The sequence below is a fragment of the Tetrao urogallus genome, assembly GCF_951394365.1.
Source record: "Tetrao urogallus genome assembly, chromosome: 2".
NCBI lineage: Eukaryota > Metazoa > Chordata > Aves > Galliformes > Phasianidae > Tetrao > Tetrao urogallus.
In genome coordinates, this window is record NC_136814.1 from 88024070 (window position 1) to 88036116 (window position 12047).

The 12047-nt window shown below is 43.4% G+C and overlaps 1 protein-coding gene across 1 annotated transcript in view; it reads left to right on the forward strand.

Annotated features, from left to right (window-relative positions):
* Positions 1-394: 394 nt before the first annotated feature.
* The window catches only part of CSMD1 (CUB and Sushi multiple domains 1), a gene marked incomplete at both ends in the record, with an annotated part of 996476 nt that continues 984823 nt past the window's right edge, over positions 395-12047 (forward strand). The window contains one exon of the mRNA XM_079550635.1: positions 395-461. Within this exon, the coding sequence (XP_079406761.1) occupies positions 395-461 (67 nt within the window). The remainder of the gene's footprint in view (positions 462-12047) is intronic.

Consider the following 12047-nt stretch of genomic DNA (forward strand, 5'->3'; position numbering starts at 1 on the left):
CCTCTCTCCTCCTCCTCCTCCTCCTCTCCCTCGCGCTCCCCGCAGCCCTCTCCCATCGCCGCCGCCCGGCTCTCCCCTCCGGCGGCCGTGGCCGCCGCGCTGCCCGCCGCTCCGGGCGCGCCTCCCCTCCCCTCCCCTGGGCGGGCGGCGGGCCGGCGCCGGGGCTCCGCGGGCGCCGAGCGGGGCTGATGCTGCGGGCAGCGCGCAGGCAGCCGCCCGCGCAGTCCTGCAGGAGGCGCCGGGAGCCGTGCCGCCGCTCCCCGCCTATCCTCGCCCCGCGGTGCTGAGCCGGCGCCGTCCGCAGCCCCGCCGCCGCTCTGAGGACGCGGTCGCAGCCCAGGAGAGCCGCCGGGGGTTCGGTGCGAGCGCGGGTGCGTGTGGAATAACCGCAGACATGACTGCGTGGAGGAAATTCGAGGTTCTGCTGGTTTTCTGCGCGGGGCTCCTCGCTGCGGCTCAGGGTAAGATTTGGGTTTCTTGCATTAGGGGCTGGATTCGCGCAGGCTGTGCTCACGGCTTTACCCCTCAGCTCATCTCGGCTCGGCTCAGCCGCTCGCATGAGCTCTCCCTCACCGCGCTCCGTTCCGCGCTCCCAGCCGCCGGCTCCCAGAGCCCCGGCATCTTCCCCCTGGTCCCCTTCCCTCCTTCCCGCCGTGCCCTGGCTCCCCGAGCGCTCTCTGCCCGCCGGCCGCTCCCCGCGGGGACCCTCAGCCCCGAGAGCCGGGAAGCAGCCGCCTCTGCGCCGCGAGTGGAGCTGCGCGCATCAGCTCCTGGGCAGCTCCGGAGTTTGCCAACACTTCGCTCACCACACATGCCCGAACGCCACTCGCCACCGTGCGAGGAGAAACAGTCCCCGCGCCGGCAAGTTGGCTTTCTCTCTCCGCTGCTCCGCTTTTACCCAGCTCACTGGGAGCGCGGAGTGGGTGTCGCGCAGAGCCGCCCCCGGCCGCCCCCACTACCCCCGACTTCTGGGACTGTGGGAGTGTGCGGGGCCGGGGTCTCCCCGCGTGCCGAGGGGAGAGGGCTCCGGGCCGCGCGGGGTCTCCCACCCCCGTCTGGGGTCCTCCTTAAAATCAGTGCGGGGAGGGAGGGGAAACGAGGGTGAGGGTGACGGCAGAGAACTGGGTTACACAACTTCGGGGCTGGCCTCAGCCCCATCGCTTCCTCAGCGCTGGAGACAACAACTTCCCCGCTCGGTATTCACTTCGCCTCCCGCGGGTGCGGGTGCGCGTGTGAGGGCGCGGGCGGCGCATCCCGCAGCGGCACCGTCCCCGCAGCCCTCCCCTCCGCCTCCGGGAGCACGGTGCGTTCCCCCGCGCTCTGCGCTGCGTGCGACTCCCTTACCCCTTCCGCGGCGCTTCGCGTCGTCCCCACCATTTTATTTTTCCTCCCTGCTTTTATCACTGTTACGCTTTATTCGCACCGTGCTGGAGTGGGGGGTGGGTAGGACTCCTGGCGAGGGGCGAGGCTGCAGCCTTCTCCCCCGGGGCCGCGATCCCCGGGCAGCGCCGCAGCCGAGCCCGGTCCGGAGCTGCGCCTCCGCCCGAGCCCCGCCGCTGCCTCCGCTCTCCGCCGGCTCTTCCCTCGCGAGGTGCCCCCGCATGGCCCGGGGGGGCCACATTCGGCGTCAGCGCCGTGCCCGAACTTCGGCTCCCGGTCCCCCCCCGGCCCGGCCGCCCCGGGACGCGCCGCAGCGGGCCGACACCCGCGGTTCATTTGTTAAATACACTGTGGCTGGTTCTGTCGTTTGACATTTAAGTGTTTTCTTTTCATGGCTGACAGCACATATGAAAAGCTGGAGGCTGGATCATGGTTATTCAGCGGAGATCCGACGTGTTTTGCTTACATACAAAGGCTTTGCCAGGAACATTTGGGCACTGCCTCCGATGCTGCTCTGCAGAATGTAATTATACAGCGCTTAATGTGGAGCAGCAATACACCTACTTAAGGGCTACAAACTGACTTAATATTGAAGTCAAACAACAGGTAGAAGGGGAACCAGCGGGGACATTTGACATAATTCTTCCCCATTTACCTTCCCAGGCAATTGAGCGCAGGTATCTATATTTAGTCAAATGTAATCCTGAGGCTGAAATTACATTTATAGTTTAGAGAGTGAAAGAACTCCTTCCCTGGGAACACGGAGAGCCTTCGCTTCCCAGAGCACACACTGCTTTAAAGAATTGATCCCCAGGACTCCCTGTTTACTGTCCCCTCAGTAATTGAATAATTCCGTAGGGGCTGCAATAGGAAATCACATGGGCTTTGGTTTGTTTGGGGATTTTGTGATTAAAAAAAAAGAAACTACTATTTCTGGAGGTGTTGCCACACGTTTTCTCTTATCCGTCAGTATAGGGGAGGTGGGCTGATTTCCACAGTGTTCCTCACCACGAAACCAAATGCAAACCCTCTGCTGCTGTGCAGTTGTCTGTAACTTTTTAAAGGAATAAGAAAGGATGAAAATGAACATACGTCATTGTTCCTTGTGGTAGATCCGAGGTGCAGCTCTATGAGTATTTCCGTGGTGGTGTTTTGTCACCTGAATATTTTGAAAAGCCTTTGGGAGAACCTTCCCTGTCTGTTATGCTTCAGAAATCGCTGGGAATCAAGATGGGGTGCTGTGCAGGAGCCCCATGCCTGGAGCTGCCCCATGGAGCAGTGATGCTTTGCACAGCAGCAGCAAACGCTCGGCTCTGCACTCAGATGGCCATGTGTGTAGAGCCATTTGCTAATTGTAATGGGCTGTATCCTTGCAAAAGCAAACATAAAAACTCATGGTGTACTTGAGACACCAGATATGGCAATGCCATTTTTGGTAAAAAAAAAAACAACAACAAAAAACCACCAAACTGCTGGGGAGGAAATGATAGATTTAGACTGAGCTCAGACTGAAATTCAAGATTAATGATTAAAATATCTTTCTGCTGTGATCTGAGATCTGCTGTTTTCAGTAGAGGAATACATATTGCTTCATACGTTCCATAGTTCCAACGTATGGTTTTGAGATAATTTCCTGGGCTTGCTCCGATATCCAGTGAGAGCAGCTCCATTGCCACCTAATTGCCTCTGACAAAATGTGCGTAAGGCTTTATTTCCTGGTTCAACTTCAGAGGTATCATTCAGATTAATGGAAATAGCAAAGGAAACACATTTCTGTCTGAAATCAAATCTGCACAGTGGAAGGACTCCCACATCTATAGCTTAGCATTCTGTTGTGGTTCTTTTTTTTTTTTTTTTTTTTTTTTTTTTTTAAGAAATAAAACCCAAAACATTTTATGTACCTTCTGTTTGCTGCTCTCACTTTGTCAAAATAATTGCATCACGCAAAGTTACCACTATGTTTAAGGCCTCCTCTTGTTGAACTGAGAATGTTTCTCTCTTTTAAAGTCATGTATTTTCTCTCTCTCTCCAAAGCAGTGCTTCTCACTCTGTGAAGCCGCTCTCTCTAGAGAGGCTCCATTCCTTTTCAGAGGAGGCCGAAACAATTTGAGTGAAAATGAGCTGGGAAAAAACAAATAAACAAAAGTTGGATACCCACTGCATGACTCTGTGCTCTGTGGGTTCCTTCTCCACCCCAGCTCCAGAGCAGTGGGGAAATGGCAATGGAAAGGCAGAAAGAAGCAGCCAGCTCTGGCCACATCTGTAGTATTGCATGGAGATATACTTACAACATCCTTAACTCTGAATAAGAATATAAAGTATGGAAAAATTGAATACAATACAGTGCAGAACATAGCAGTTCAACTAGGATTCCCCAAGCAGTCCATCCTCAAAAACCATCTGTGAGACCTGCTGTCCCACTGCCCACCAACATGGGATTCCCAGCAGGTGGAGCAGAGCATGGTGTGAGAAGTTGCTGGTGGTGTGAGGCCATGCAGGCAGCAGCACGTGTGGATGCAGTGAGGTCTGTGAAGGCACTTCAGCATCTTCAGTGGTCTGTAGACAGAGGAAGCATGATGTGGGTTTTTTCCCATTTATTCTAGTGACTGTCACTCTCATGGCCTTTTACAGAAACATGTGTGATTTTGATCAGGTGTGGACATTTTGAGTTTTAGGGAAGAATACATTTCTTTCCCTGTAGTCTTTTTTTTTTTTTTTTTCTTTTCTTTTAAATTTTCTATACAGACAGACAATCCAACTATTCACCTCTGTTACTCATTGTACGGTACTATCATTGTTTATGCATTGATACACACATGTTTTTACAAGTTATGTATGGGACTTTGGCCTCGGTAATACTTACACACATTAAAGCTTCAGCCTCGATGACTTAGGAACAATCTGAAACTGAGTCAATGTTTGAAACAGAAATCAGTGCATGCAGGGAGAATCGTGCTCCCCAGAAGGTTGGAGACACCTCAGGGACCACCGATTGTAACTTTTGGAAGCCATGTCACTTGCACAACTCCATGCTGACATTGCTCTCACAGCCTTTCCTGTGAGAAGTAACTGCTGAGTGGTGCACTCTTATAAAGAAAACCTCCAGTGACTTTAGGCATACGGCCTAATTCATTTTGCTTTGATCCCTACTGACCTGCTGTGTCTCTGAAAATGTTGACATTATTCTGCTGGTGAACAGCTGTGAGTGTGCATGGAGCTCCCACAGCATGGGCTGGGCTTTCTGCCACCGGCAGGGGTTGCAGCACTGAAAGAGGAACTGCTGCTTGAGCTGAGGTTCTGAAGCAGTAGCAGAAGTATTGGACGTGAGTTCTGATAAAACTCGAGCATGCAGCTGGCTTTCAGTCAGGGTCCTTGATTCAGAAGCTGGCCTCTAGCTGTCCATGTGGCTGCAAAATTAAGGAGATTCAAATTAGCTAAATTGGATGCTCTTCCAATTTCTCAGTGAGCAAAGAATGAGAATCATATGGAAATTCTCCTAATGTGTGTGAATCACTTTCTTCTGCTTAGATACTTTACTTTCTATGTCAGATGCAGTTTCCTTTAAGCCATTTTTATTAACCAGTAACTTTTGAAATAGGGAAAAATGTCATCGATGCCTGAGGAAAGCTGCGAGATGCTACTTTGTCCTCACACATCTTTGTTCTGGCTGGATGAAAGATTTCATTCAGATCTATGACACTTCTATCACATTCAAGAAAATCTACACTATATTTGTTATCAGTATTTCTCTACGGAATAACTGCTTAAACAAATTACTTGGATTATTGCTGATGTTATATTGACACACAAAGGCAACATTCATCAGTTGCCTGCATTTAGTAATTGAACACTAAATGGAGACATGCATGCAATGAAAACTCTTACAAGAGTAATACTGCATCTTATTGCCAATAACAAGTCTGACTTGCTTAGAGAGAAACATTTTGTTCTGCATTTCTTAGTCATTAAAAAAGAGAGAGAGAGAGAGAGAGAGAAAACGACAACTGTTTCTTGCAATTTTTACCTGGAGGGCACATTCGGTTAACGGATATAATCACTGTTATACTATTGATAATTAATCAGAATTCCTCTTAATGAAGAAATATCATCAATGATTGGACTTTACCAAAAGTTAAGCAAAAAAAATCACAATTCCTTGCAATTATAGTGAAGTTCTAATTTCCAATACAAAAATAAATCACCTTTTGTTTCAACTTCATAATTGTTAGATTCTTCATTTTATTAATACATGAGTGTATATGGTACTGAAATGGTGATTCCACCTCTTTCAATGTCATTTTGAAGTAATCTCTGACAAGGAAAACTTACCTTTGGACAGTAACGAGGGCTCTATCTTGCTGCAGTTGAAACAGAAATTCCTATTGATTTCGGCAATATTTGGATCAGGCACTGCTGAAATTGTTGGTGCTCCAAATAAGGCAAACACAGCAGATACTGCAGATAAGCAGTAGATCCAGATCCCATTTGATGTGAGCTCTGGTGGCCGAGCACTTCTCACAGTTTACACACAGGAAAGACCAACGAAGGAAAATTGGATGAATCCAAGCAGTCAATATTGCTGGTATTTAAAGCTTTATTTTTTTATGAGAATATATTGTTTTTAAACATGATCTCCAGTATCTCCAAGTATGGCTTAATCTGTTCCTTGCCTTGCTTTCTCTTTTTGTTTTCCTGTGTTTACTTTTTTTTTTTTTCCTTTAAGAAATTGTGGAGAACAATGTACAGAGATGCCTGTATCGTTTCAGTCTTTGGATGTTTTATGTCTTTCCTACAGTATCCCATGGATACTGAAGTACAGAATCATGTTCTGTATTCATGTCTCCATTGTACAGTGGCTTTTTGAAAGAAATGTTCGCAGCTCTGCTGCTGACAGAGAGCTGAATAAATAATAATGAATAAAACAATGTGTGCAGTGTTTGTTTTGCAAAGTGTTGCATCACATTTTGTCAGCATTTTAAGCATACCTTTCACAGCACCTTCACTTCTTACTCAGTTTCAAAGTGATAGCTTTTTCATGCAAATCTTACAAAGCATAAAATAATTCATATTTATTTTCTGTCTTCCTTGTTTTTAACACATAAATATATTTCAACACCTGAGTTGGATTTTTTTTTTTTTTAATCAAAATGCACCTACAGTTCTGTTGTTTGCAGCACGCCTTTTCTTTTTCTCATCCTATGGTTTTCAGATCTAATGCAACCAAGGTATAACACTTCATAAATTATAATTTTCTTTCTTTGACCTGTGTTACTTCACTGTCATCTTCACAGAGAGAATGCAAATATTCAGGCTTCTTATGCAGCTGCTGAAACATCAACATTCTGCAGGGCACTGGGAACCAAAGTGCAGCCAGCATTGGGGGAGGTGTGACGCTCAGGTCCAAGGGTGGGCCTCAACACACTAGAGGTCACAAACAGGATATTTTTTGTACACCAGCCCAGCTGTGGGTTGGATTTAAAGCATCTTCACTGTTCCTGCAATGTCTGCTTCTGAAATGGACAGGGGAGCTCAACTCTCTTTGAGCAGAGAGTATCCAACACACATGATAGAGAGCTTAGGCTCTGAGTGCTGTGTTTGGGTTAGAGCTTGCATTTTAGAGCGCCCCAGGGCTCATCCTGACCTCATGATGTACACAACATGGATCCATGGGAACCAAGCTCCAGCGACCTGCTTTGTGCAATGCAGCTAAAGGTGCACAACCAGCACTTATGTTGCCAGGGAGCGAGCTGCCAGATGTTGCAGGAATCCGTGTGAGATTGGGGAATCTGCCTTGCGCTTAACTTCAGGAGTGCAGGTGACAGTGACAATAATAAATCAGGATAGAGAGATGCTTCTCAAAGCAGTACTTAAGAAAGTAAACAGGAAAAAGGAACATTTTGACCCATTGTTGCTATTTGTCCGGCCTGTAAATATTCTTGTACAACAGTGAAAGTATCAAAGGGGTCATTTTAATGAAATTAAAACAAAAGCATAGAGTTTAACTTAATTTTAGGCTAATTTTCTATGCTTGTGGTTGAGAAATCAGTAGTCATGACAAATCTCTCTGTTCTCACTCATGTCTGTGGGATATCAATGCAGAATCTGACTGCTTCCAAGTGACTAAGTATACTGTTTTAGCTTTGCCCCAGCAGCCAGATTCTCTATTGGCATCCTGCTGATATTTCTTATAATACGTGGATTGAGTCATGCCAAGCATCTGGGGGGAAAAAGCTATTTTGTCATTCACTTTAAGAACCTCTGTACAATCAAGCAACTGCTAATATCGAAGTCATTGACCCTCTGCATTTGTAGACATCTCTCTTGAGAAATGAAATTGATTTTCTTTATCTCAGCACATAAATATCCCCAGCACACACCTTGACCCATTGTTTGCAATGTCTCTCACACTACAAAATGTAATGCTAATAGATTTTAAAAAGTCAGCGGTAGCAGCCATAGTAGCATTTTTATTGTGGGGTGTATCTGGCCGTATCTAACTTTTTTCTGTATAAAGCTTTTATAGGGAAGGCTTTATTATGTTTAATTGAAATACATACAAACACTGAAATTTTCCTTCCCCTTCCTCACCCCCCATGTACACAATGTAGTTAAAGTAGTGTTTATAAACCATTCTGCTGTGCAGAACTAGTTAAGTCCTATAAACACTAGTCCTCATTTGGACAGTTTGTGTTGCTCATGTATTGGATTCTGACCAGCTTCTGACCTGATAGAAAGGTGGGGGAACTCACACACATGCACAAAAAAATAAATCTTATTAACCTTTCTGGTCTTGGAGTCTGACCTTTACTAGAGTCACATATCACAGAGAGACCTTGCATTAAGACAGGAATGCTAGAACAAATCTAATAATGATAAAGAGAATTTGAGTTCCTAGTCATTAATATGGAATGCAAATAATCACAGAAACATCTTTTGTATTGGTACCTCAAAATCTCTGACCTCGCTGAAGTGTATCTCAGGCCACTTGTTTTCACCAGTAGTATAATTTATTTGTTTCTGAGAAGAGATCAACCTTTAATTGCTTTCTTTAGCAACGTCTAGTAAACAGGCTGATAGCATGGAGATGATCTCTGCAAACAGCAAAGAATTTCTTCAACTCATGTTGCCATGACAATTTAGATTTTTCCTGTCATCTCTTGAGAAGCTTCGAAGTCCTTTCTTTAAAGCAGTAATTCAGGGAATATTTTGGAAAATCAGGTTGCTCTCTTTTTCAGTTTTAGTATCATCTAGCCCAGCAAAGGGTCTGCCTGATCCAGTCAATTTTAAGATCTACAAACAGGAACTAGTCTAAGAAATATAACATTTTGAAATCCCCTCCACAGATCTCAGTTGATTTACATCAGCAGAGAAGCTGACTTTAGATGTTATCAGTGTTATCAAGTGATTTAGATTTCATTTATTAGTGATGTGATAATATGAAATTGCCATCATAGAAACAATAACAGATAATGAAGAGTGGATAGGTCAGCTTATAATTGTCATTCTGATTTTGGTGACAATATATTGTCTTGCAGCTATTTTGAGGAAATCAGATTACAGAGGAATTATAGAATAAAAAAGGACTAACCATTTTATTTCTTTTACAGTTCCAATTATAACATTAGTTCAGTGAATGAGGAACGTAATCAAAAGACTGTTGTCTTAAATTGCTTAAATTACTATTTAAGATACTTCCCATATAAAATATGTTGCTAATAAACAAATTGAACTTCCCCTTTTTATTATTATTATTTTTATGTTTATCTCACATTAAATTAATCGTTTTGAAAATATACAAAACTAGTCCAAGTTACATTAATCTACTTCTTATGGAAGTAATTTATTGACCTATGGAGGTATTTCATTGGTTGCTGTTAGCAATGAGGAAAACGGTAAAAGAAATGGAGATAAAGTGAAATGCTGCTGCTTCTACTGGGTAAATAAGTTTATCTCTAGTGAAGACAAGAAAAGTACCTCAGTAGTAGTTTTCTTTTTAAGATGTTCCTGGCAGATGATGGCAACTGAGTTGGTGTAGTTTGTTTACTTCTTTTCCAATGGATTTGAGATGAGTCATATCACATTAGAAGGAAAATTGAGAAGATGTGTCAAAGTAAGTTCAGTTTTCCTCTTTTTTTTTTTTAATGTATAACAAAATCATTAGTTTTTATTAAACTGAGTTTCCTAACTGCTTGTTTTAGGGTTGGTTCTCATTTTGCCCATAAATCCAAGTTTCTTGTGCTAGAAATTGTATATTCAGATCTTTCATTTCTGTGTGCCAGAGAGGGGGACTAAGTTACGACCTCCTTTCAGATGGCTTCATACATCTTTTTTGAAGTAGTAACTAGTTCACTGTCAAGCTACTTAGAGAATCATACAGAATCATAGAATCATAAAATGCCCAGGGTTGAAAAGGACCACAACGATTATTTAGTTTCAACCCCCCTGCTATGTACAGAATCACCAACCACCAGACCAGACTGCTCAGAGCCGCATCCAGCCTGGCCTTGAATGCCTCCAGGGATGGGGCATCCACAACCTCCTTGGGCAACCTGTTCCAGCGTGTCACCACCCTCTGGGTAAAAAACTTCCTCCTAATATCTAAACTATCCCTCACCTGTCTTAGTTTAAAACCATTCCCCCTTGTCTCATCGGACTACTTCAGACCACAATAATTCAACCTCTATGAGCATGGCTATTTTTTGAAAATGTTTATATCCTATTCCTTCAGAGTGGGAGTTAAGGACTACAGGGTGGGACCTCAAGACTTTGTGTTGCAGAGAAATCTTAATTTCTGTTTTACTTCGTAACTGTCTTTTTCACTGCACTTTACTGATAACGCAGTGTATTCACAGTGTTAAGGTAAAGTGTTACTTACCTATATGAATTTTTAATAAAGATACAGACTCCTGGATGGCATACAGTTATGATACATCTCATCATACCCATTCCACATGAAAAACAACACTCTTTTTTTTCTGAAATATCTGATAGAAGAAGATATCCATTTGTTGAATAAAAGAACATGTACGTACCGAACAATTAAAGCACCTGTCTGAGCTCATTTTACCTCTACCCTAAATTTCAGTTTACGTTCAAAGAGACTGGAAAGGGGTCTGAAGGTAGTGTTTATTATTAAGTCTATATTTGCAGATATCTTTATTTTTACTTTATTTTCAGAAATGCTGAGTACCTGCAGTTCCCACTGCTTTAATAAAAGATTGCAGATCTTAGCATTTTGTACTTAATTTTACACTCAGAATCACCATAATCTGAAGGTAATATGGTGCCATAAAAAGAGTGGATTTACAACAGTGTACAGCATTAACTTCTGTTGTCTTCCAGGTAGTATCTGAATTACTTGAAGTTTCCCAATAATAATTCCCTAGAATTGTACTATTTTTTTTAGTAATGAGAATTTCTCAAGTGAAGTTGTGGTTTGTTTTTTGTTAAACAATTCTGTGTCTACAAAAACCCTGGATCTGATGTACCCAGGAACAAAATGTTTGTGATTGCAGAGTAAATGTTAAAAGCAGCAGCAAATAAAAATTTGGAGTGAAGCCAACTCATACACTATTGGCTGTATTGGTTAATGGAGGCTGTTGTCTTGGTCCCAGATTAAAACCAATCAGTTCCACCTCCACTTTATTACCTATGCAAATATTCATCATTTTATACACTCATCCCAAATTGATGGTAACTAATTACAGTTCTTCAGGATTCCGTTTGTCTTGCTAAGAAGCAGCGGTTTGTAAGGGATGATGCAGAACTTCACAGTTCTGGTGGAAAAAGTCTTCCCCTGTTTCAGCACATTAGAATAGACACCAAGCTCCATTTGGTATTTTTGTGCATCTTTCTGCAGATCGTATTTGCAGGATGGATTGCTTTGTGCAAATGTTTTGAATGTACTTTGTCACACAGCGTTGGTATATACAGCTTTGTAAAGCAGAAACATTTTGTGCAACAGTCTCAACAGCAGTCTGCTTCTCAAATGTACTCAGTGACACTGCTGTTGTCTAGGTACTTCCCTAAAAGAGTGATGTCCATAAGGATCGCGTTCCCCCAAGGGGAAAAAATCAATTAAAAAAGAAACTACTCTTTGACACTGGAAAAATATTGTACTGCCTACTGTGAAAAAGTAGGCTATAGTGATGACAGTGACTGTGTCAGGTGAAGGATGGGCATTCAGCACAGGGGACAGCATGGGCAGTTGATGGAAATAATTGTATTTCAAAGACATGCTCTTCAGTAGTACCACTAAGTAAGATTAGCTATCTCAAAAAAGAAGTTACATGTGAAAAAGCATGACAGCTTGTAATGGAGATTTCAGTCAGGATTATTATTTTTTTTTAATAAATCCTTGCTCTTGTCATATGATGCTCTCCATTCATCTGTTTTCTAAGATATTTGGTCTACTATTATAGTTATTCTTTAAATAAGTGTATGTTATGCCCGGACATACTCACATACTGTGATTTATTCCTTTCTTTTCTGATAAATCCCAGCATATAAGGTCTCATTTCATTAAGTGTTGTATGAATATGTTGGAAAAGGAATGGACAGCGTTGTGAAAGAAAACTGAACTTGGGGGAATGTTATTTCCAGCATGACCAGATCCAAGCAATAAGATGTCTTCTGAAATTCAGCCCGCTTCAGCTTCACACTGGGCA